The sequence below is a fragment of the Arvicanthis niloticus genome, chromosome 3 (genome assembly GCF_011762505.2).
Source record: "Arvicanthis niloticus isolate mArvNil1 chromosome 3, mArvNil1.pat.X, whole genome shotgun sequence".
Classification (NCBI taxonomy): domain Eukaryota; kingdom Metazoa; phylum Chordata; class Mammalia; order Rodentia; family Muridae; genus Arvicanthis; species Arvicanthis niloticus.
This window is the reverse complement of record NC_047660.1, coordinates 111,114,972-111,142,024: the sequence shown is the minus strand read 5'-3', so window position 1 is coordinate 111,142,024 and position 27,053 is coordinate 111,114,972. Positions and strand designations below refer to the sequence as shown.

Genomic DNA, 27,053 nt, shown 5'->3' with positions numbered 1-27,053 from the left:
AGGCAATGGTGCCTCAAGAGCCACAAGGCTCTGACTCCTTTTTCAGTAGGTATTCTTAGATGCAAACCTTGCTTTGAGAAGGTCACTAATATTATGTTCCATAATGAAGACTTGAACTATTTCTTACATCTTTGCCTGGGACACAAACCAGGACATGGGAGAGCAAAGACGAATGGGAAGGTATCTCCCTGCTCTGATGGCTAAACTCTATCCATTGCTCTGTTTTCTTTTAGTCAGGTCTGCTGGCTCCAACTTCTATAGAGAGACCTGCTGAGCTTTTTGCATAGAGGGTGGCCACTGAGGCAGAGCAGACAGTTGTGTGACACTTGACTAGGCCAGAGGAGTCCAGGACACACACTTGGAACAATTTAGGACACAACTATACAGCACAGTTTTAAGTCCAAACTACTTCTGTATAGAAAAATGACTTGACATTTACTCAGCACACTCCATTGAGTTTCCAGGACCAACAGAATCAGAGAGGTCCCTAGTGCCTAGAAACTCATAATTGAAGTCAGGGTAGTAACTCGGAAATAGATTAACAGACTGGTGGTGCCAGCACTGTCATTTGCTTACCTGACATAGACTTAAAATAACCTTTCCTTTACGCCAAGAAAAAAAAAAAAAAAGCTATACTTGAATGATTTTTTTTTTCATTTTATGAGTCAAAGGTGGCACCAAGATGGGGATGTCTTAAAGTGAATTCATAGATTGTGGATCTGACCTTTCCCGAGGCCTGAGTCAGCTGTAAAAAAAGGGGGGGGGCAGGTCAATGAGCTCAGACCTCCGCTGCACCCTGAGGACTTGGGATCAGCTGTTGCTCAGCACTGCTATTTTAAGACATCTCAGGATCTGAGACGAATGGCTGAAGACGGAGACAGCAGTCAGGAGAGGCTTCCCATCAAGAGGCTGAGATATCTGGGAATCTGATGCCTCTCCCTGCCAATTCCTGAGGATACCCAGTGGATAATGCCACAGAACAACTCTACATGTTTTCAGATGATTTCCAATGCAAAGACTCTACTAGAGTCACCCACTTCCAACCCTCCTGGGTTTGAAAGGTTGATTATCTGCCACACCACAGAAGAGGGATGTTGTCAGGCATCTGTTGTCTCCATCCTCACTGTCTCACTGGCTAATTGATTACATGGCTGTTTACTTGACTGAGGATGTATATGTGGAGGTATTTTCAGAAGCAGAGTGCTCTCTCTCCCTCTCCCCCCGCCCGTGTGTGTGTGTGTGTGTGTGTGTGTGTGTGTGTACACTCATATGCTGCTCTTACTAATAAACTGATTTGGCTGATTGACATAGGACTTGATAGCAATTAAGGGGGGAAGATGGCTATGTCAGCAGAGGAGGAGAGGAGAGAGTAGGTAGAGAGAGCCTTGAGTTCTGCCAATCTGATTGATAGATCTTGAATTCTGGCCTTGCGATCCCTTATCTCCCAGAGTACCTCTGTTACTCTGTCATCATGGATTCTTTTGTTATATACCCCCTCCTTCATTTTCTTTGCCCGTCTTTGTTGTTTCTTCTTCATTCCTTCCCACTCTACCCCTCGTTACAGGAAGTGTGGTCAGCAGGCCAGCAGGAGTATCCCTGGTAGTTTGTTAGCAATGCAGGCTCTAGGCCCTGCTCTTGAGCAGCGAATTGGAATCTGCTTGTTAAGACTCCAGGTAAACCACAAGCATATTAAAGTCTGAAAACACCACCAAGCCATCTGGTCTACCCAGCTCCTTTTCAAGTCCTTGTCTTAAACTCTAGCCTCACTTTTCCACTATCTCTTCCCAATTGCCTGTTCTCTTTCTCTTTGCTTTTCTCTTGTCTTTCCTTCTTCCTTCCCTCCCTTCTTGTCTTTCTGTCCTTCCTTTTTCCCCATCTCCTATTCCTTCTTTCTTCTTTTCCTCTTCTTATTAACCCATGTTTTCTTATTCTGTCTCTTCCATCTATCTCCCTGACCTTTCCCCTCATATACCGTATATGTCTCTCTTTGCACAACCCTTTTACTTCTTGACTAGACTTAAGAGAAAAGTACGTCTTTCACCACCTCCTGACTGTGTGCCACCTAATCACCAAGCTGCCCTGAATCTGAGGTTTGGTAATTCCCCTACCATAAAGCAGATAATAAGGGAACTCCAGGCTAGGAAGCCCTGTATTTACCTGCAGAGGATTCTTTGTGCTTATGGCGATGACATGGTACTTATAGTAGCACAGCTCACAACTCCAGCAGCCCCTTTCACTAATCCATTTGATGAGACATGGCTGGTGAGTACATTTGACTGAACCATCACAGCGGCACGGGCTTAGCAGCTCTCCCTGTGGAGAAGAAAAAGAGGCAATGTAGTGAGACTGGAGCCTCAGTCCAGCAGATAATAGATAAGTAGATGGATACTGGAACCCTGGTCTGAGCCACTCTAATAGCCCAGAGAAGGCCACTTCATCCAAGCCACAAGGTTTGTCTGGAAGCACCAGAATCTATTGAAGAGGCCTGGACTCCAATGTCCTTTCCATAGAATCCAAGCAGCTTTAAACAGCTAAACTACCAGTTCTGAAGCCTTTCTCCTATCTGGTAAGACATGAAACAATGAGTCTTGAACTGCCTCAGTCCTAGGATGTCCATGGAAGCCTTCTATAGTCCAATGGTGGGTGGTAGCTTCCCTGAGTTTCTCTTTAGAAACGCAACCAAGTTTAAATACCCACAGGGCTAGAGAGGCAACACAAATGATGGACATCTGCTGGTGGAGACAGGAGTGACTTGGAGAACTCAGACCAAAAGCAGGACAGCCACTACCATCTCCAGCTAGCCACAGGTGAGGCAATACAACAGGATTTGTATTTTTGGTACTGCTGATGACTGAACACAAGATCCCACACAGACTATCCTCAGGCCTACCGGGACTCTTTTCTCTAAACGTCTCAGTAGTCTGATTTTAAATATAACTATTTTAAATGTGACATTTTATTTGTCACATGGCTCACTTTAAGTCTAGAGATGCCTAGAGGCTATAGGTCTACTATGAACTTGAGCTTTTTTATTCTCCTGCAAGCCAGTATATGAAGACACTGGGCCTCTCAGTGATACTTTCCATGCTGGGTCCTTGAGTAGAAAAAAATGTAGGTCAGGCCTGAATCCTATGCGATCTAGGAGGCTGGCCAATGCCCTTGCCAAAGGCTTGTGTTGCTCCAGCTAATTTTGGGGCAAAGGACAAAAGACCAACTTAGGAGCACTGGAAGCAGGAAAACAAACCATCAGACAAAGCTAGATTGTAAGGATCTGAAGCCCCTTGTAACTGGATGTCAGAGTGTGGCTCACTTTCTAGAGTTCTCCATGAACATCAGATAGCCATGATTGAAAACATTGTCTTTTGTCACCTGATATGGTGGCCCCAAGGTGCCTTTGTGAACCTCACCACCTATTCTCTCTGCCATCTCTCATTTTTGTTTGTTTTGTTTTGAGATAAGGTTTCTCTGTATAGCTCTGGCTATTCTTGAACTTACTCTGTAGACCAGGCTGGCCTCAAACTCAGAGGGATCCACTCTATCTCCGGAGTGCTGGGATTAAAGGCATGCACCACCACTACCAAGCTTCCATCTCCCTCTCTTTGCTCTCTTTCTCTCTTTCCCAGTTCACTGTCTACCCTCTTGGCTCAGTAAATCCCCATTGGCTCAGCTCTTTTACTCACCTTCCTAGAGAGTTTAACAGTTGGGTTCTGCATCCCTTCTGGTCTTACTCATGGCTTCCTCCTTCACTCGCTATGCTTCCACCCCAGATCACTTATTTTGGATTCAGTTCCTCTACTAAAAGGACCCATGCATAGCCCAATTCCTGAGCCCTGTGATGCTGTGTTTGGGATAATGCCACTTGAGATATTTCCCTGATTGTTTGAATGTTTCATCAATTAGGAAACTAAGACTTGTTCTCAACCATGAACAAGCAGGTCCAAGATCTTCTGGCTTCTAAGAGTATCCATCTGCATATTTAGTCTTGCTCTTCACTGTGGACTATAGAGCTAGCCATCTCCTCCTATGATTTCTAGAAACATTGGTCCCTTTCATTTTTAACTCCTATATGCAAAATTGTAATCTTGGCTTGTATGAAGTCCTTTTGTTCCCAGTCTACTCAAATGCTTAATTCTGTTCTTCAGATGGATCAAATGCCATGTCCTGCAGGGAGTCACCCATGGCTTCTCCAGGTGGAGATTGGTGCTTCAATCCAAAAGGACTTTATGCTGGATGAATGTAGCATCTCACTCTTAGAGAACTTAGCATGTAACCACGAGGATACATTCGTGTACCTATCTGCCCTCCGAAGGACCCCGGGAAGGCGGGGGTGAGGTTCACATCTTTATACCCCTTTTCACTGGTGCCAAGTCCTACAGTACAAAGCAACCATTTGCATTTGAATGACAAAATGAGAAACTAAACCAAATGTCTTCCAGGACTCTAGCATTGCACACTTTGTGAGAGGAGAAACAACATATATCGTATTAATACAGTAATTTTTGCAGTACCTGGAACTCCACGTACCTGTGTGCAATGAGTTACCTGGGTAGTAGATACTCAGCACCATGAAAGCCCATTCTGCTCCTCAAGTACCAATAGCTTCTCTTGGCTGTAGCCCTTCCCAATCTCACTTCACAGCACGTCTCCATTTGTCTGCAGGTCATTATACTATGACTTCCCTCGCAGGGAAGTATTTTATACACATTTGCATCCCTAGCACCCAGTACAGTGCCTACTACAGTTAGACAATAATCTGACTTTGGCAGCTAGTCATGGGCTTCTCTGTTTGCTGAACAAGAGGTTTTATCTCTCTAGGACATAGCTGGTCTTGGGTTCTATGATGACTGGCAGGGAAGAGCAGGCAGGAATTGTGCATGTTGCTGGCCACTTGGTACAGCAAACTCTAACTCCCCATGGTACTGAGTGGCTGTAGCAATGAGACAGAAATGGGAGGGGGTGAGTGGAGAGAGGTGCTAAGGGAGGGGCAAAGCCCTCATTATTCATGGCAGTATTTCCTAGGCTCATTAATTCTAAGAGGATGAGCTAGGTTTGATTAATCGGGTTGTTAAGCAGCCATGTCAAGTTGCCGATCAGGTAAAAGACATTACTTCCGGTCGCTGGCAGTGAAACCAAGTGACAGCAGTCTGCACCCTTGTTTCTAGAACAGCAGCAAGGAGAAAAGGCATGGAAGAACTACTGGCTGAAAACAGCCCTTAACAGGATCCGGGATCTCCTCCTCAGCTCTGGAGGCAGATCATTAGCTCTCACTAGAGTTCTTTGAGAGTCACATACCTACCTACAGAGGGAGCACACTTGGCCAGGCCTGGTCTGAGTGCCAACAGGCCAGAGCTGAGGTGCTTCTCCTGAAGTTATTTGTTAATTCCCCAACATCCACACTGGACAACCCAAAAAGCAGACTGGGGGCTCACTACTAACACTACAAATATTAGTAAATGGTATTAAAACTCCTTTAAAAATGTATATCTGGTGAAAAAAGTACTAGATTAAAAAAAAAAATCCACGCCAGGCAGTGGTTGCACACGCCTTTAATCCCAGCACTTGGGAGGCAGAGGCAGGCGGATTTCTGAGTTCGAGGCCAGCTTGGTCTACAGAATGAGTTCCAGGGCAGCCAGGGCTACACAGAGAAACCCTGTCTTGAGAAGCATAAATAAATAAATAAATAAATAAATAAAATCCACAAAGAAGCTCTTTTAAACGTTGCATTAGTGCAAGTGCTATATCGATTGCCTAGGATATATTTTTATGTACCTCAGGAGGAGGGCCATGGTCCTTTGACTGGTTAGGGTAAAATGTTAACCTAGCCTAGGTCTTTCACCATCTTCTCATTATACCCACGTGTCTTCAAGAACAATAGAATAGAAATAACTGGCTGCAAAAAAAAAAAAAAAAAAAAACCAATGAACCATGTTAAATTTAATGAAGATGTTCTTCACAGTAAACTCCTTAAAAGCTAAAATGAGGAGGTTTTCAGGGGGCGGGCTGGAGCAGTATCTCAGTTTTGTTGGTAAAGTGCTTGGTGCACAAGTGTAAGAAGCTGAAGCTTAGTCCTCAGCATCACAAAAAGGCTTGGGTATAGTGGTGCTCGACTCTCAGAGCTAGGGAGGGTCAGGAGGATCCTTGAGGCTCACTGGTTAGCTAGCCTTGCTTAAAAATGGAAATCTTCATTTAGTCTCAGAGACTCTGTCTCAAAAAGTAAGGTGGATGGCTCCTGAGACCGACCTTTGGCCTCCATATACGTGTGTACAAACGTGCACATACAGTTCCTCCACGTGCATACATACACACACACACACACACACACATGATCAAATGTTTGTATGCACATATCTATACATGCAAAAGTTTAAATAGTGTAATATGGAAACTGAGATGGGCATCCTTCCCCCAGGCTCCCAGTATAAATACAAGAGAAGATGTCATGTAGAGTCCGTGTCATAGAGCCAGCTGGTGACATGAACAAAAGAAGAGGCCAGGGCTTTCTGTTAGTATCAGTGCCTCAGTCTCCCACACTGACGTCTGTGCTGTGTGTACCTCTTCTTGTCTCCTTCCCTGGAGGATGCAGGGATATTTCTGGCCCACTTCAGGCCCCTCAGCCAAATCTCCCATGACTGCCAGCTGCAGCCCTGTCTCCTCTCCCTGCTTCATTACACACAGTCTGGTACTATATCATTTTCATATCCTCTGAGATTTACACTGCTCACTGATACCCCATTAACTAGGCAAATCAGTGATGCCCAGGAAGTGTGGTCTAAGCTACACAGGCCCAGGGTGCAGGGAAGACCAGCTCTTGAGGCCCCACCGTTTGGTGCAGGTTATAATAAACTAATCTGCAGAGTGCAGCAAGTGCCAGAGATCCAAGGGGGCTCACTAAATGCCAAGGAACCAGAGACTTCCTCAGTGACCTTGGGGCTTTAGGACAAGGAAGAAGCAGGGGTCTCCTCTCATTCTCTGGCTTTCAAGGGAGAAAGTCTGTGAGAATGGCTAAGCTTAAGCACACATTTTAGAAATCAAGCACTTTGGTTTTGAATGTCTCTTCAGCCATTACTAGCTAAGCAAATGTAGGCAAGCCCCCAACTTCTGTGATGCTGTTTCTTTACCTTCCATGTACAGATAACTCTTACCTCCTTAAAGAAAGATCAAATGCAATGAAGCATACAAAGTGCTTGACAGTTTCCAGCACCAGTAAGCCCTCTTGCCAAATTACAGTTTTAACTCACATTTCTTTAAGCCTTCATATTTTTAAACTACAATTCCCTTTTCCTCCTGTCAAACTAAGATAAGTCAAATAGGTAATAAAGAAGCAAGAGGTTTAAGAAATAGTTAACTGGGTCACAGAGAGAGGTTAAGATTAAAGGACGTTCTAGGAGAGCCTGTTGTTCTGGGACAGTACACAGTATTCTAGATTCCCAGTCCAGAAATGTCCTTGTGTTACTACAGAAAACTGGGAGGATTTAGAGAAACCTTAGAGACACTAGATAAGAGAAGAACACAGGTCTCTTGGGTTGAGATCGTGCTACAGGCAGGAATCAGAACCAGGTAATTTTCTAGCTGTGGCTGTGACTAACCTGGTGGGAGGAACCAAGAAGAGGATGAAGGGTCTTCTTCCAATGAGGCAGGTGGTAGCTACAGTTATCTCTCCTTTCATAGATTTTCTTGTTTATTTTTTAGCTTGTTTCATTTTTTGCCTCTTTCAGTCTGAAGATCTGGCCTCAAGAGTCCTTAGGTTACCCAGTTGCTATGGAAATGCCAGGTAAGTCCAAGATTGCTTTTTCCCCCCCACTTATTCATAACCAGGCCTCTCTGCCACTGAGCAGGAAAAAAGACACACAACATCGTGTGGCAAAGACAGCCCCATGCTGGGCTGGAGTTTGCTGTTCTAGGAGATCAAAACAAAGATACAATAAAACAGCAGCCTTAGGGCACAGTTTATAGTTATTTTCCTTTATTGAGACTCATGATGATCAAAAGCCTGGCTCTCATCCTAGACAGTATTGGCTTTGTTCAAGCTTTGACAGTCTGTGTGACCTTGATCAACTTGTTAACCACTTGAAGCCGTGTTCAGTCACCCCTTTGTCTATTCAATATCTACTTACGATGTTCTCTCTTCTAGAGGGTAGGCATGAAGTTCTCTGGCAGATAAAGACAGTAAATCAGATAAACAAGTAAAGTATGTCTACCTGAGAGAGAAGCTGTCATGTGCTATGGAGACAATAAGCATACGATGAGAAAGGGACTGTGGATGAGGACATGTAGACCGAGATCCCAAACAGGACTGTGATGGTTAATCCTCATTGTCAAGTTGACTACATTTAGAATCACCATGGCAACACACCTCTCAGTGTGTTTGTGAAGTTGTTTCCAGAAATGCTTAACTGGAGGGAAGACCCATTCTGAGTGTAGGTGGTAGCATCCCACAGCTCAGGACCCAGAGTGACGGAGAAAGAAGCTGAGGACAAGCATTGCATTTATCTCTCTCTCTGCTTACTGCCATCGACTGCAGGGTGACCAGATGCTTCATGGTCTCATGGTCTTGTCATTCCTACCACGGCAGACTATATTTCCTGGAACTCTGTGGTGGCTCATCTCGGTTGTGAACTTGACTGGATCTAGAATCAAGTAACATTCTCATATTTTGTCACAGCAACTAGGAGAGTAACTATATTCCATAGCTGAAGAGGAGTATTTGAATTAAGATATGAGTAAACAATGCAGATATATGGGACCAATAAATCTGGGCAGGAAGATTAAGTGCAAAGTCCCTGAGGCAGAAAAATGACTGACATATTTCAGGAAAACTAAAGACATTTGGTATATTAAGACTGAGTACTGAAAAGGAGGGAAATAGAAAATGTCAGAGTTGAGCTCAAAGGTGAGGAAACAGATAAGGAAAGGCTTGTGGCATTTATGGATGAGATGGGTAGCCTTGAATGCATTGAGACAGATGGGGGAGAGACAGAGATAGAGAGACACAGAGACAGAGAGAGACAGAGAGAGAGAGAGAGACAGAGAGAGAGAGACAGACAGACAGACAGACAGAGATTCTCAGTCTCTAAGCCCTTCTACTCACCTGTGTTGATCTGATTGCACGACAGGATCATACAGGCTTCTCTACTGAGGACAGACTAGAGAGAGATAAAGACAGAACCCGGAGAGGAAAGGCCATCGACATAGTCCAAGTGGACAATGAATATGTACAAAACCTAAGAAATTGTTGGTTTCTGGATGTATTTTTGAAGAAAAAAATGTTGAGCTTGGCTGGTGGATTAGATGTTGTGTGTGAGAGAAAAGCAGGAAAGTAGAGGATGTTGCTAATCTTGACTTGAACATTGGAAAGAATGGGTGAGTTTGTTTTAGTTGAGTTGAGAAGAACTGAAAAGAAGCTGGTTTAAAGACTGGATGCTGACCTTTGAAAGGATCCATGAGCTGCCCATCAGCCATCAAACGGGAATGCCAAACAAACACTGCAGATGCATTAGGCTGGCATCTGGGCTGAGATAGGACAGGAAAATGAGAATCAGCAGCAGCGAGGTGGGATTTAAACCCACCACTTAGATGAGATAACCAAAGTGGTTAGCGAGTGCCAGGAATGGAGAGGCACCAGGTCTGATTTTGGTGAGTGGCCATGTTTAGAAGTCAGAAAATGTTGGGAACCAGCAGAAGAGGCTTGAGAAGAGAAGGCTAGTCAGGTAAGAGAACATGCATTCCACAAACCAAGGAAGAACACAAAGTATGCTAAGAAGGGGAAACCATTAGCCTTGTCCAATGTTGACAGGTCAAGTTAGACGAGAGAGAACAAGTAATTATTCAAGAATCTGGCAAACTTTCTGATTTTTTTTCATTTTTAGGTGAAATATGAACAAAAAAGAAGTCAGGCAGATACTGAAGGTGAAGGAAGAAGTACCGATGGGCTAAGGTTGGTGTGAAACACAGGAGAGCTTTAGAGGGATTTTTATCAAAACAGGGGAGCAAGGGAGTAAGTTAGTACTCACTCAACTTAAATGGAGGCCAGTGTGTAAGGGTAACAACGGAGTAGTGGGTCGCAACCTTCCTAATGCTGCGGCACTTTAATACAGTTCCTCGTGTTGTGGTGATATCCAACCACTAAATTATTTTTGTTGCTACTTTATAACTGTAATTTTGCTACTGTTACGAATCATAATATAAGTGTTTGTGGAGATAAAGGTTTGCCAAAGGGTGGCAACACACAGGTTATGAACCTCTACAACAGGGGTTAGCAAAGCTAAAACTATCTTCCCATCTCCTTCAAGTGTTAGTTTCCTTCCTTCTTTTTTTTTCTGTATCTCCCTCTTCATGTCTGTAGAACGTATCTGTAGATGTGATGTTGTCTGCCACCTCAACACAGTGAGGTTAGTGATGACTGCTCCCACTTCACAAATGAAGTATCCAGAGAGTCTGTTACATGTTCATGAGTTGGGCTCAGAAACCCGTTCCATGTGTCAAATAGTTATCCAACCCCCTCTTTCCACACAGGTATCACTGTCCTCATCTCTTCATCCACCCACAACAGCTGTCTTTAAAACCATTAACATTTTTTGTCCTGATATGAGAGAGGACCTTGCTGGATCCCCGCTGGGATCTCCCTCACTGGACACATATGCACCCTACTATTGCTCTTTCCTTCATCTCCATCTCTGGAATCAGTTCTAGGTCATGTTCATGGGATACTAGTTGATGTCTGTGTGGTGGGGGCTGCAGGTAGAGGATAGGTGAAAATAGACTCTCAGTTCCTCTTCCCTCCACCCTCAAGCTTTCAACCTAAGTGGGAAAGAGACATTTGTTGAAAAAAGGAGTTAAGAGGCAAAGATTTTCATATGCAGACTAATCCACTAAAGATTGCTCTGAGGAGTTGAGGAAATTACTAATTAAAAAATTAGTGAAGGCAAGTCCAGTCTTGGAGCTGTTGTGGTATGAAGACCCTTAGGATCTAAACTTTAAAGTCAGAATTTCCCCTCCAGGCTAGAACTCTGAATTGTGATAGGGAGGAATAGACATAAGGGCAAGAATTAGGTCATAGGGTGCATGTGTGTGTGTATGGGGGTGGGGGACATAAAGATGCCAAAGAAGGTAGGGGTTGTGTGTAGGGTGTGTGTTGGTGTATGTGTGTAAGGGCATGAAGATGCCTAAGAAGGTAGAGACTTTCCAGTGTCTGACCTAGGTAGTATCTATGGGATGATAACATGTAGCTGACAAGAAGCCAGGCCCTGTTTTCCATCACTCCCTAGAGACTCACATTCTGGGACCAGCTAAGAGTGAGAACTATTAGTAGCTTGTGTGAGAGAACACACACGAACATGCATCCTTGTGTGTGCACATGTGCACGCACGCATGCACCACCCCCACAGAACTATAAGCACAACAAACAATATTGTGGATCCAAGACATTGATCAGTGGTTTGTGTGGCTACATTCTGAGTTTGTGGAGGAAGGCTGAGACAGGAAAAGACAACGCTCAAATAGGGCTAGTGAATAGAAGAAAAAAAACTAGGGAAACCTGGAAAATTCCAGTGTCTTCTTCCATCAGGACAGTAGATAATCATTTTCTCATTCTCCAGACTGTGGGAGTCAATGTATTCTGGCATCAGGATCAGGACAAAAATGACTTATCATGATGGCCTTCTTGCCAGCAGACTGTGAAGGATAAGGGGAGGAAAGATAATGACCCCAAAGATGCCCCAAGACCTGAAAATCCATTATTGTTCACAGGCAAGCCATCCTGAATCTTGTGCATACTATATTAGAAAGTGTACGAACAGCTCTGTTTTCTGAAGAGTCTTTTAGCTCTACCGTCCACACCCCCTTCCCAGACAGACCATGCTTTTTGTCAATGGATCTAAGGCCAAATCTTGGCTCCAAGGGACCAGTAGCATGCCAATAATATTGGAGAGAAATTATGAATTGTTGTGAGATAACTTAATCTAAAGAAAAGAGAAATCTATTACTAAGAAGAGACTTAAAGCCCTAATAAGCTGTAGTTATCAACACTAAGTCCAATTAACCTACAAAATTATTTCTGTTTCTATTCTCATACCACCTACTTACTCTCAGAAACACACAGACACGGACAGCGTTACACAGCTAATCTATGTGAATCTTCATGGAAAATGTCCTAGTTTATCTGTTCATCGTCTCAAAACAATCGGAATACTAAAAGGGACAAGAAAGGTGAATGGGCCAACCCAAGCCCTCCAATCTGTGACATTCATTATCCTGGTAATTATTATTCCTACCCTGCTTCTCTTCCTATAATTTAACTGGTATAAGATAAATGTACCTATTCCCTCTAACTGCTTCTAAATTTACTCAACTGCTACTAGAGAGAAGAACTTAACCTCACAATAATTGAATTTAAATAACATCCAATTCTGTGAAGTCGAACATGATCTGCATAGTAAACAAACCACAGGATTTGAGGGCTGACAGGAAGAAAGAAGGTCACACTTAATGTGCATATGCATATATGCATAATTGTATCCGTATTTCTAATGTCCCAGATGTGTAATCTAATGTCTGTTTGTCTTTCTATCTAACTTATCATTACCATTGTTATTGTTACCAAAGAGCCAAAATTAAAGGCTGATCTGGCCTCATTCCTCTGCCTGGCTCAAGAGAAAAACATAAATCAGACCAGCCTTGGTTAGCTAGAATTGGGCTATTTGCATGCAGTGGGCTGGGCCCATGTCCAAGGTTCCAGGCCACTACACTTCTCAGGAAGTTTCAGGGATGCCAGGTCACTGTGTTCTCTTTTTTTGTTCCAGAAACCAGGCCAAATCATCTGACAGGTTACAGGGAAGGTGCAGACATGTCCCCTTGAATCAGTCCTCTATGGTCCTTGCACACTAGCAGAGTAGTGTGAAGCCTCAACTCTGCAAACCCCTCACGATGCTCCCTGGAGGAACTGTGGTGAAATTCTCCTAAAATTAATTTTCATTCACTGTGATTAATGCATCATTTGGAGGGCTTAGGGGATACGGCAAATGCTGCAGGTGCAAACAAGCTGGAGTCACGTGTTGCTTTCTGATGCTTCAGACCAGGACCGTAGGTACTTAGGATCACAGGTACTTAGGATCACAGGTACTTAGAATCACAGGTACTTAGGATCACAGGTACTTAGGATCACAGGTACTTAGGATCACAGGTACTTGGGATCACAGGTACTTAGAATCACAGGTACTTAGGATCACAGGTACTTAGGATCACAGGTACTTAGGATCACAGGTACTTAGGATCACAGGTACTTAGGATCACAGGTACTTGGGATCACAGGTACTTAGAATCACAGGTACTTGGGATCACAGGTACTTAGGATCACAGGTACTTAGAATCACAGGTACTTGGGATCACAGGTACTTAGGATCACAGGTACTTAGGATCACAGGTACTTAGAATCACAGGTACTTAGAATTACAGGTACTTAGAATCACAGGTACTTGGGATCACAGGTACTTAGGATCACAGGTACTTAGGATCACAGGTACTTAGAATCACAGGTACTTAGGATCACAGGTACTTGGGATCACAGGTACTTAGAATCACAGGTACTTAGAATCACAGGTACTTAGGAACACACTAAAGAGCACAGGAGCAAGGCCTTTCCCTGATGCAATCCAAGCTTGCCCACTGCTGACTGTGAGTTTAAGCGATCTCTACTGAATCCACTGTTTCTGAGAGTCGAGGCTGCATCAGAATCCCTTGGGAAGCTTGTTTAGTATCTCCATGCTGGCTGCAACCCAAAGACTCCAACTTTTTGAAGACCCACTTAAAGCAAAATTGGCTAAGACCTACTTTGTAATGTGTTGGACCAGATACTCATTAACAAACCTTCTGCCTCCTACATTACTTTGAGACTTTTATGTACACAAAGATAAAAATAAGCACTGAGAATTCAAACTTACTGAGGACTTGTTGTGTGCCAATCCCTGTCACAAGCTTTGAATTCTGGGTTCAAATACCAATTCTCCCACTTGCCAGGGGAAAGATATTGGCCCAGTTGCTCCAAGCTCCCACCTTGTCATCTGTATTTATACTGTACTACTAGTGTTTCTGTTGTCTCTCTTTGTCTCTCTGTCTGTGTCTGTCTTTGTCTGTGTCTGTCTGTCTGTCTCTCTCTGTGTGTGCGTGTGCATGTGCATGTGTGTGTGTGTGTGTTTCAAAACAGGGTTTCTTCTGGGTAGCCCTAACTGTCCTGGAACTCATTCTGGAGGGCAGGCTGGCCTTGAACTCACAGAGATCTACCTGCCTCTGCTTCCCAAGTTAGGGATTAAAGATGTATACCACCACCCCCTGGCCTGTTGTTGCCTCTCTTGTTAGTCTATAGTCCATGCCTTTGAATATGTGCTAGGGGCCAAGCATTGTCCTAAGGACCTGACATGCATGAGGTGGTATGACACCGTTGCTGAGGCTCTTGGCTCCATTATGTATTACCTTAGGCAAGTTTTCTTAGGGGTTAAAGTAGGGCCAGAGACACTTCCTGTATTCCTAGGTTTCTCAGACGAATTTAATGGGGTAAGATATGATGAAAAATGCTTAAAACCCTATGGAACACATAGGGAGTGTCTATGATGGCATTATACCGTGCCCTACCATGTGTACCTACCATTACCAAAACTTTTCACACCCGAACAGAAGGAAATAGTACCAGCTCTGCAAACAAGAACACTATACCAATTGTTGCTTTACCAAGTAATATACTTTTTAATATACTGTCTTGAAAGCCATGGGCCTGAAGTCCGTGAGCCTGAAGATACTGTTAGTCAGAAATAGGGGATTAGGTGATGCCTTGTAGAGGGCTTTGGGTTTTCAGGTTTTTGATATCTGCCCTGGCATGTTGGAAGGAGGGAAGAATAAAACCAGTGTCCCAAATCCTTATTCACCCTCCTGCCTCCACAGCCCTCCTTTGGTAGGACCTACCCTTCCCTACCCAAGCTTGCTTTTTCACATTCATGAATTCTACCTTCTGTGATGTCGGGTGGGGGTTAGTATTGAGTTATGGATGTTCATAGGCATCATTCTTTCCCTCTCCTGTTTTAGGTACAGCTGTGGTCTTATGTGTGCATGGGAACAACTAGAGGATATTGAGGTAGTGAGGGTGGGGCCAAAAAGCTAAAGAAGAAGAAGGAGAAGGGGAAGGGGGAGAGGGAGGGGGAGGGGGAGGGGGAGGGGGAGGGGGAGGGGGAGGGGGAGGAGGAGGAGGAGAGGGAGAGGAAGAGGAAGAGGAAGAGGAAGAGGAAGAGGAAGAGGAGGAGGAGGAGGAGGGAAGGGAGGAAGGAAGGAAGGAAGGAAGGAAGGAAGGAAGGAAGAAAGAAAGAGAAGGAGATGGGCGTGGCCATGGTTAAAAAGCATAATATATCAAGGCATGAAAATTGTAGTGAAACTCACTAGTGTGTATAACTAATAGGCATTAATTAATTACAATTAAGAAAGAGAGTTCAGCAACAAAGGAGGATTCAGAGAAGGAAAGACTCTTGCTTGTAATCTCTTGCCCGCTTTTAAAAGAGATTACAGTAAGCCTGTATATCGTTTGTCAGTTCTTCTGTAGATCTGACTTCCTCCTCAGATCAGCCTCACAATCATTATACTTCACTTAGAGCAGTGGTTGTCAGCCTTCCTAACTTTGCAGCCCTTTAATATAATTCCTCATGTTGTGGTGACCTTCAACCATTAAATTTTTTGTTTGTTACTTCATAACTGCAATTTTGCTACCTTTATGAATCATAATGTAAATATCCAGTATGCAGGATATCTGATATGTGGCCCTCAAGGGTGTCATGACCCACAGGTTGAACCACAGACGTAGACAGACCAACCTAAAGTCCTTAGGAGGTTGCAATGGCACAGAAGAAATTTTGTTCTGAGCCCTGTCCAGGTTCCATGCTCCCAAGACAAGGCTCCACTTCTTTGCAGGACTTTGCCCATGCCAGAGTCTGCTGCAAACCCAGCTCCGTTCTTTTCACACCTCTCGGGAAAGCATACTATTCCTGAAATCTTGGCTGCAGCTCCCTGTCAGCAGAAAGCATGCTAAGCGCATTTGAATGACTCTGGCATGTGAATAGACTCCAGGCTGCTGGCTCCAAACTAAGCAGCTCCAAGTCACTGTGACTGCCGTTATCTTGGCAATTTCATTTTCTGTTTCAAAGAATCCTATAGTCCTTACCTTCTGGACATCCAACCCCCAACCTGTCTTGAAGTGGGGTGGGGGATGGGGGAGTGTCTTAAAGGTATTCTTTCCCTACTCTAGTCTCTGATTAGACTGCCCCCAATCCCAACAAATGGAAGGAACCCAAGAGAGCCTCTCTTTCTCACCAGCACCACCTCCCAATGTCCTTTTTGAACTCAGGCATTGAAACCTGTATGGGGTAAAGGTGACAGAGGACTAGGGTGGGTATAAGGGTATAAGGATGTGGAGGTGTGGGTGGGGGGGATATTTACAGACCAGTGTTGTTTCCCCCTGAAACTGAGGACAGACTCCTTTCATGAACATTCAGCAGCCTTGGGTGGAATACCACCATTCAGTCCTCATGTTGAAAATGCAAGATGGCCCTAGCCTAAGAGACATTCTCACATGGTGACACACAGTACAAACCCACCCAGAGTCTCAGCATGATCTTACACTTGTGTCAGTTAGGGGCTAATAAAGAAAGTCTAGCTCCCTTTTGTTTGCTTTCAGTCTCTGTCAGATGACCAGGTCCTTCTGCAAGCACTTGTGACTCAATGTTCTCAGTCTTGTCTGGGACTTGACGAGCCAGTGCCATGTTTCTCTTGTTCTTAGGCTTTATAATTGCTCAACACTTTGTTCATCCCCCGCCCCTAGTCATCATCCATCTATGCTGAAAAGCCCTATATTTAGATCCCATTCTCACATCGTTGATCATTTCACATTTCAGCCACTCTTTGTAGAGCTTTGCTGGTCTTTGGGTTTTTTTTAAGACAAGTCTTCCTACCATGTCAGTGCACCTGCTCAGAGGCTGGGGTGGGAAAGGAAAGCCATATCTTAAAACTATGTAATGACTGATTAGAAATTAAAATTTCCTCTAATTACAACCCCCTTTACCACATAATTGCCCTCCCCCAAGTCAGAGACATGTCCTATAAGAATTCATTCCCCCAGTGATTTCCTGATTTCACAAATAATTCCAGGTGCCCTTAGGAGAGAATCCAAGAATGGAACCACTCCTTCAAAGGGTATGGGAATTTTTAAGGATGTGAACACAGGTTGCCATGTTAGTCAAAACAAAACAAAGCAAAAAAAAAACAAAAAACAAAACAAAACAAAAAAAAAACAACCCCCCCCCAAAAAACAACCAGTACTCAAGGCCCCGCCTCTTCATATTCTTCATATCCTTGGAGATATCTGTTGAGGGTATCATAGCCATGAGTCACAAAAGAAGCCTCAGGAAATGTGGATAATCTGTCTCTGTCTCTTGGGAAGGTGCAGACTTCAGTTCTAAGACTCTGGCAATGAGCAATACAATTGAAGAATTGAAGACAGCCTAGAAGAGGAGGGGCTATTTCAGCGATGAAAGGACCAAGATGTACTTAGGGGAAACCTGCAGAATCTCAGCCTAAGGGCTTTGCCTTCTTGGAGGAACAGATGGACGGGATGATTTGAGAATTCCTGTCAAGGATCTTTGCTCTACACAGATTCTAAGATGGCAACTACCAGAGTAAGCACTTGGGATTGAAGCACTTGGAACATGCAAGACCTGCCAGCCAGGGGACTGCTCACAATTGGCCAGATTTAGAGACATTACTCAATAGACTCTCAATAAATGCCTCATGTGACTGCAAGCCTGTGACAAAAAAGGTATCCTAATGAAACCTGTGTCTTCCCCTGCTACAATTCTAGCCTTTTCTTTTTTCATGATAAATGGACAGCACCCACATTCTGCCATCCACTAGCTCCATCCGTCAACCCTCGTTGCTAACTACTCTTCTGCATATGCGCCCTCAAAACAAAAAGCTTAAATAACCACTTACTATTCTTCACTTGAATAGTTCGCCTGATATGATTTGTCTGATCTTGACTGGATGGGTGAATTAGCTAAATACTGGCTAATCCAGGATGGGATGACTCAATTCTGATCCAGATGTCTCATATCATCTAGTAACACTGTCCAGCTTGTTGGCATAACAACAGAAGGAGTCCCACTAGCAAGAGAAGGCACTTCAGTCCTCAAGCACTTTAAGCCTCTTCTTGCATCCATATCGTCAAAGTTCCATCACCCAAAGCAAGGCATGCGGCTCCTCTAGACCTGATGGAAACGGCCATAGCCAAAGGGAAGCAACAATGGGGAGGCCACTGAGACAATCACTCTACTACGTTAGCTAGTTGGCCTTGAACAATTTTCTTTACTGGAGCCTGAATCCCATCGTCTGTGTAAGTGCAGCTTTTCGGCATTTCCTTCCCCACCCTACCAGATGGACAAAGTGTAGCACTCAATACATTCTATTTTTATTAATTTCCTTATCTCCTCATTTCTCCTCATTTGAACTCTCTGTCTTTTGTCAAGCAAACCATCCTCTCCATTCAGAGCTCTACAACACTAACCATTATGTCTATGGCTTCTGTTCCATCCTCTGCTCTAGCTGGAAGTTAATGGGTACCCAGCTCATCCTATTATTCTGGATTGGGCATATTAAAAAGAGAGTCAAGAAGTATCTTCTCTTTTACTCCTGGGGAACATCCAGTCCAGGGATGATATCTTAATTCTATGATCTAACTCTACCACTAAGAGAGAGAGAGAGAGAGAGATGAAGGGTTAACACATTTGGACTAACCAAGGACTGAATATGGCAACAAGAGAGGAAACCTCCCATTTTCTAATTTAAATGTAGGCTTGGGGGTAGAAGAAGTAGTCTGGCCTCCCCTTAGCTAATCAGGCTCTAGAAGAGACATTAATTGCAGCCAGCCAGTCCTGCTGAGGGGACCCAAAGCTGCCAGCTCCCTTGCTGGGAATGAAATAGAACTGTAATTGGCTGTGAAAGCATCATGGCAGGAGGTACAGAGAGGGGTTGGTCCTCACCCCCACAAAGCAGGTGAGAGAAGCTTTGAGGGGAGGCCCAAAAGAGGTACACGGTATTGAGCACCTGTGTCACTTGGAGGTCATCTTGATTGCAATACTACAGCTCCTGGACTATAGCCAGGGTGAAAGACCTTCTCATGGTGCTTGTTGCAAGAGCGCCAAGCTAGTAAACCTTCTTGTCTCTGTGTTTCTGACTTCCCCTGAGAGAAAGAATACACAGCAACTGTCACTAGAGTATCTACTCTCCTACCTCAGAGAGCTCCGCAAACACAAGCTTCGTCTCCTAATGTGTGTGTACATGCCTGTGTGGTAGCATGTATGTGTGCCAGCATGCCTGTGTGTTCACATGCCTGTATGCACTAGCATGCCTGTGTGCTAGTATGCACACATGTATGCACGCATGCCTATGTGCTAGCATGTATGTGTGCTAGCATGCATGTGTGCACACATGCCTATGTGCTAGCCTAATATAGGTGCTCATTTGTATGTTTCTATGATCAGAAGCAGTGGCCCAGCATCCCTCCACGACTGTCTCAGACAGACATTAATATTTTCTCACTCAAATAAATGAATGTGGTATCGATTGGGGAAAACTTGCTCTGAGTGATGCGTGTGTCCTCTCTGTTATTACAATTCCCAGAGCACATGTAACAAAGGATGACAAGTGAAGGCCAATGCATGTGTGCGTGGAGAGCAAGACAATTCACGCTTTCTGCATGCAATGGTGCGTATGGCTCTCAGGGACAGTTAGCCGAGTTGGTTGTTGCCTTTGTGCATTATCTTCTCACCTACAGAATGAGAGTAACAGTGGTATTTATCCAACCAAACTGTAGAGAATAATGGGTTGTAAAGTGCTTAGGACATAGTGGAAGCTCAACTGTGTTTCACAGTTACTTCAAGGGAGTGTAGGTAAGAGGAAGCAGGACCAATGATTAATCTGTCTGTAATCTGTTGCCTTAGTGATGTAGAGAACCTCAGGTGAAAAACCAAGGCGGAGCCTTTAAAAATACAGGCGAAGATGATACTTCCAGAAGTCTTTTTTTAATGAGATGAAAAATCAGAATTTTCAAGGAAACCTTAATTTATTAATACTTTAAAACTCAAAGCAATGAGCCATCATTTATAACTACTAAGCTGTTCTATGTTTATTGTGCATTTGGACTTTTATTGTCAGATTTTTATTGAAATTTGTCATAAATTCAGTTAGGAAAGAGAGCAATTTCTTCAAGGGGACAATAGAAATGACATTTTATAACTTATAAAGGCACGGCAAGCTTCTAATTTGTAACCAAAATAAAGGGGAGCAGAAAGAAAGGAAAGGGAAGAAAAGGAAAGCACAGTTGAGTTCCATTTCCCTCCCAATGTCCTTGTCCCCATTCATACTTCATGAGGACTAAGACATATCTTTGGTGTAAGCTCAGAATATAGGAATTAAAATAGAACCGTCAGAATAAAAGATTTGACCAAGCAGAGCGGCCTCTGCAGTGGTGCTGACTTCAACCCCCACAGAAGCAGAGAGAAGTCTGTGGCCTCTAGAAAAAGCCCAGAGAAGAGGACATTGAGTCCTGTCCTTTGGAAACCAAAGATTCTGAGTTCGAGGCCAGCCTGGTCTACAGAGTGAGTTCCAGGACAGCCAGGGCTACACAGAGAAACCTTGTCTCGAAAAACCAAAAAAAAAGAAAGAAAGAAAGAAAGAAAGAAAGAAAGAAAGAAAGAAAGAAAGAAAGAAAGAAAGAATGAATGGAAACCAAAGAGCCTTTTGGTATTAGAATCAACATCTTACAAGTTAGGATTGATGGCATATGCCTGTAATCCCAGCAACTGAAAAGCTGAGACAGGAGGATTATAAATTCAAGGCCAGTCTGGGCTACATATTGAGATCTTGACTCAAAAACTTAACATGTGTTTGGGTCCCCAGGACTTGCCTAAAAGCCAGGCACAGAGAGGCATGCCTCTAATTCCAGCACTGGGCAGAGATGGAGACAGGAAAACCCTTGGGCCTTAGTGGACAGCTGTGATAGCCAAACTGGGAATCTCTGGGTTTGGCGAGAGATTGTATCAAAAACTAACACGAAGAACATAAAGGAAGACACTTGACATCAAGCTCTGGTTTCCACATACTTGCACACACACACACACACACACACACACACACACACACACACACACACGCCCCCTCATACTCCTGAAGACAGAAGAAGGCAAGGAGATGGGAAGAAAGAAAAGAACTGGCTCCTCCTCATTTGAACAGGATCCTCATATAACAGTTCAGTGCTCTGGCTCCTGAAGACCACCTGTCCTTAGAAAATGAGCAGAATGGTCACTTAAAGAAGTCATGTGCTGTGTGTTACAGTTGTGCAGCTTGGTCTTCTTGTGGGACTCTTGACAGTGGGAGCAGGGGTTGTCTCTGACTCTGTTGCTTGCCTTTGGGACTCTTTTCTCCTACTGGGCTGCCTTATCTAGCTTTAATAGAAGAGGAAGGGCCTAGTCTTACTGCAACTCGATATGCCATGGCTTGTTGACATCCATGGGAGGCCTGCCCTTTTCTGGTGGTGGAGAGGAAGGACTGGGAGAAGAGGAGGGAGAGGAAACTACATCCTGGCTGTAAAAAAAAAAATTAATTAACTAATTAATTAATTAAAAATAAACCCCATAAATGTTTGCATAAAGTCTGGAGGATATCTGAGTAACAGACACTTTCCCAGCTTAGGCACAATTGCCTCTGGTATCATGTTTCTCAGATGCCAAAGAAGCTGCGATCATGTTAGATATTTTATAACTTTATTGTTATTGACCCATTGAATAATAAATGTCTTTTGAAACAAACAATGACAAAAGAAGTCATGTGCTGGCCAAGTCAGCTTACCACTTCAAGGAATAAATTTTCTTTTATTTATTCATTCGATAATAGGTTTAGGGGAGCATGTCTGTAAAGAGCCTGCACCCTTCCTGCTGTCCAAGGCACTGAAATAAAATGCCTGTGATACTTGGCTAGGAGTCAGGCTATGGGTGACAACATTAAGGAAGGCCTCAAGGGTGCTGGTGCCCACAGCGGGCACATCCCTGATGACATAAGGGATGAAGTTGTTCTTGGAACATGTGATAGTCTTCATTGTTAGCTTGGCTGGATTTAGAATCGCCATGGAAACGCATCTCTGAGTGGGTCTGAGGGTGTTTCCTAAAAGGTTTAACTGAAGAGGGAAGACCCATTTTGAAAGTGGGCAGCACCATCCAAGAGTCAGACTGAGTGGCAGCGTTTATCTCTACTTCCTGACTGTGGACATGATGTGGCCAGTTGCCTTATGTTCCTATCCCCATGGCTTCCCTGTCACGATCAGTTATAACCCCCTTAAACAAACCTTCTTCCCTTATGTTGCTTCTTGTCTTTGGTGATAGCAACAAGCTAGGTAGCTCATACAGAGCTTTGGACAAATGCTTGGCTTTCGGTCCAGCCTCTACAACTGCCACATAGGCAAGACCATTTCCTTTCTTGAGCTGCTGTTTATTTATTGGTTAAAAGAGGGTGTTGGATTAATCATCTCTAGTAGTCTCTGGCAGTTTTTGACTTTTTAAGAATCTATAAATTGTACAAAAGGATTGCAGATGAAAAAAAATGACCTAATACCAGACTCCAGGATTTGCTTGCAGATAAACTAGGCCAGAGCCAGGGAAGCAGGGGTGCTTGTAGTTGAAGTGAGCACATTGCTTGGCAGCTCAGGAGGTCACCTGAAAATGGCACCAGCAACCACTTGTACCTGCCCCAGAGTACTGAAATAAGGGGCTTAGAAAGAAACATCCAGTGTTGTGTAACTATAACAGCAATGGAAAGAGAGAGAGAGAGAGGAGGGAGGAAACAACGTAGAGAGGGAGGGGTAGAGAGGACTATTCAGGGTACTGGGAAAAAATGGTTCCCCGGAGTACAAAGGCGCATTTCTAGTGTACTTCTAGTGCTCACTCCAAATCCCTTATCAAAACACCGGATTCACTTGTTCATGCCCAGGGTCACTAAGCAAGCACCTCATCTTTTGTTTGGCTTCTCTGCTGTGTAAGATCCTAAACTGCACTCCCTTGATGTGGGAACATAAGCACTGCAGATATTGAAAAGGAGCCTCTCTGCTGTAAATACAAATCAGTTTCTCAGGAGGTTTCTTAGCCTGAATATGATCACCTAGAGTAAGAGGTTAGGAGATTCTAGACTTGTGAAATTGATACCTGCATCCCCCAGAAGAGAAGACCTGCAGAGAGATGGATGCAATGTTCCTATTGAGTGGTTGGCTCTTTCTCTCCCTAGTTCTTGCCCACACCCTCCTCTAGCAATGGAGGGGTGTTACTCTAAAGATGCATGTGAGGTAGGGCCAGTATTTTAGTTTTTGTTCGATCTTTGGCTGCAGTCTGTAAACCTCCAACAATTAACTCTGTCTTAGCCCCTAGGACAATAGAAAACACCTATGGACTCCATACAGTACTGAGATCAGTATACATACATCTATCTCATGCATGCATTTATAACCGTTAATTGGTCTTTCAGTGGTGGGGAGCCTTACAAGAATACCCACTGCATTGAAAAAACTCTAGTTCCAGCTATCCAATGCTTTTTAGAAAGATGGACAGATGTTGGATTGGATTGCAAGAGGCAATCTGTAGCAAGGGTTATCTGTAAAGTATGGTGTGGGGATATTAAAAATTTGAAGATGGCTGGGCAGTGGTGGCGCACGCCTTTAATCCCAGCACTTGGGAGGCAGAGGCAGGCGGATTTCTGAGTTCGAGGCCAGCCTGGTCTACAGAGTGAGTTCCAGGACAGCCAGGGCTACACAGAGAAACCCTGTCTCAAAAAAACAAACAAACAAAAAAAAAAAAACAAAAAAAAATTGAAGATGATCAAATGACACAGCTATCTTTATGCTGTTAAGACTGTATACATTTGGATAGAAAGGAGATGAGTGTAAGATCATCCATGCATGGTCAATCCAGGGGTGAATGGCATTGCCAGTCACTTCCTTCTACTTATCCCTGTCCTTGTGTCTGAGCCATACAGAGGACTAACACAGTCCAGATCCCGAAGAACATATCTTACCATGGCTCTCGTTGTGTAAACACCTCCCCATTCTTACCGGGATATCCCAACACCTCTACCTAACTGCACCACACCGGTGCTCTTTTACCGTCTCGTTTTCATAGTAGCCATTGTTCTTGTTGTCATCCTCTCTATCACTGAACAAATGCTTTGGCCTCAGCATTTGGATGTCTAAGCTGATGTGCTGAGGAACTGCTAAAAGACTCAATAAAAAAACGAATGGAGGGGTGGGGGTGGGGGCAGCTCCATATGGCACACCCATAGGCACTGGCCTCCCAGGGCATTTTGTTTTCATTTAAAAGTTTTGAAATTACATTGTGTATGTGTGAGTGCATAATTGTGTGCATGCGTGTGTGTGTGTGTGTGTGTGTGTGTGTGTGTGTGTGTGTGTGTGGTTATGTGTGTCATAGCAGGCACATGGGGGTCAGAGGATACACAATATTATGGCATCTGTTCTAGGTCTGGGAGGCAAGCTGAACCATCTTGCCAACCTATTTCAGTGTATTTCACTGTATTTGTATTTACATATGTATACTTTTAATTCAAAGTATACCTAAATTTAAAAACTCTCAGTGAGAATGTATTTTCCAAAAGGACTTCTCTAAAAACAATTTACTTTGTAATCAGTCTTTCCTTCCTTCCTTCCTTCCTTCCTTCCTTCCTTCCTTCCTTCCTTCCTTCCTTTCTTTCTTTCTTAGGTATGAAGTGGTTTAAGTTGTTTCCGGGGTTAGTGAGATGGCTCAGTAGGTAAAGGTGATTATTGTGAAACCTGACGACCTGAGTTCAGTCCCTGGGACCCACATGGTAAAAGCAGAGAACAAGCTCCCAGAATTGTACTCTGACCTGGACAAGCACACTGTGACACAACTGGGCCCACACACATACAGACTAAATAGAAAAATAAAGGAGTAAAGAACTTACTGTTGCCATGTTTCCTAAAACTTTTCATTGAGATAAATTCACAAAGTTTCACTTTATTAGCAAAATAAGTATTAATAGATTGGACAAGTCCATCTGTTTTTTAAAATATTTATTTATTTTTCATTTTACATGCATGTTTTGCCTGCGTGTGTGTCTGTGTGAAGGTGTTGAATCTTGGCATCACAGACAGTTATGAGCTGCCATGTGGGTGCTGGGGGCTGAACCCAGGTACCCTGGAATAACAGTCAGTGCTCTTAACCACAGAGCCATCTCTACAGCCCACTCCAACTGCTTTTTGAACCACATTAAATACACTATTTTCAGCTTGGTCATTGAATACTTTGTTCTGTTGCTTTGCTATTCTTACATGTTTAATATTTTTCAATGACACAGTTTGCTGATATGAATTTTGTAAAGTGGTTGTAATCTGTCAGATTTTTAGTAAGTTGTAACTTTTGTTGAGGGCAACCGTAGCCATTTACTTAAATCTTGTATTAACCTTTCTAAACACAACGTGAAGATGTCTGCCTCGTAATAGCAAGGGACCATTAGTCACTGCTGCGCGTACTCAGCTGACTGCTGTGTTGAGAGATGAGGCTCATTACTCTCACTTCATAGATAATGAACTGAGGGAAGAAGCGGGGTCGGCCGCCCAGTGCCATGCAGCAGCTACGAGATGATGGAAGCTGAAAAACTGGTCTCTAAGTGTTAATAGTCGGTGGTTTCCCTCCTTTCTTCAGCATCCTGGCTTCATTCATAAGTATTCTGTGTTTACTGACTTCACACACACCTCTGACATCTATAAATAATTTCACTTTGCTCTTGTCTACCTCCTGTTCTCTCTCTCTCTCTCTCTCTCTCTCTCTCTCTCTCTCTCTCTCTCTCTCTCTCTCTCCTCCCTCCCTCCCCCTCTCTCCCCTACCCTCCTATCAACCTCTAACACACACACACACACACACACACACACAAATACACACACCACCTCCCTTACCTCCACTAAAGCCTGATCTTCAGGAACAGAATGGCTTACACTACTCCATTCCTGGTAGATCAATTCCACTGTAGCCTCAGAGGACCACCTGGACATGCTCCTGTGGCCACACCTTAGGTGGGTTCCCACATCTTTACAACCATGTGTATTCTGAGTTCCAGTGCAAAAACCCTCGAAGAAAGTAGGCATGTGGTCTGCTATGGTGTGTGTGTCTGTGTATGTGTGTGTGTGTGTCTGTGTGTGTGTGTGCTTGCATGAGTGACTGCCAGTATGCACAAGATTCAGCTCCACCCAGAGGCAGGGGAGCAAGCAGCTGCCTCTTAGGACCCTGGGCCCAACCCTGCTGTTTCTACTGACCTCCAACAGCTAGGCTAAGCACAGGGAAGAGAGTGCAGACCAGATCTGGATTATTTTAGCCAGGGGAAGTTGTCTTTTCAATGGAGCACACCCAGACAGTTTACTTTTTGTGAAGCCTATAAAGGCTTATCAGCATATAACACAAATAAAAAGAAGCCTACTTTGTGTATGAAGGCAAGCAGCTTCTAGATCCCCATCACTTGGCTCCTCCCAGCACACAGAGCAGCCTCTGGGGCGGCACCACTCTACAACAGATTGAAAGGCTAGGACCACATGCCCATGCATGCATGCATCCATCCATCCATGCATGCAAACCCTCATCCATTCATTCTTGAAGGACTTAGTCTATACTGTGTGCCAAGTGCCAGCTATGTGCCTGGGGTACTGTGGTCCCTGCTATTGTATAGTAGGAGAAATTGATGCTTGTGATGTAATCACACCCTGAGGTTATAGGCATATGCCCCATGCCCAGCTTTTTACATGGGCGCGGGAATCTGAACTCAAGTTCTCATGCTTGAGTGGCAAGTACTTTTTAAGTGAGCCATCCCCCTAGATCCTAAAAACCCTTCTGAATTTCAGTGGCTAAAAGCCACAGTCTCATTCAGCTCATTATCTTGTGGGTTAGACATGTGGGCATCTGGTCCTTGGG

The 27,053-nt window shown here is 44.0% G+C and overlaps 1 protein-coding gene across 1 annotated transcript in view; it reads right to left on the bottom strand.

Moving 5' to 3' along the window:
- Nucleotides 1-27,053, bottom strand: part of Marchf4 (membrane associated ring-CH-type finger 4) — a 107,135-nt gene that overhangs the window by 19,861 nt on the left and 60,221 nt on the right. The window contains exon 2 of the mRNA XM_034497906.2: nt 2,158-2,313. Within this exon, the coding sequence (XP_034353797.1) occupies nt 2,158-2,313 (156 nt within the window). The remainder of the gene's footprint in view (nt 1-2,157; nt 2,314-27,053) is intronic.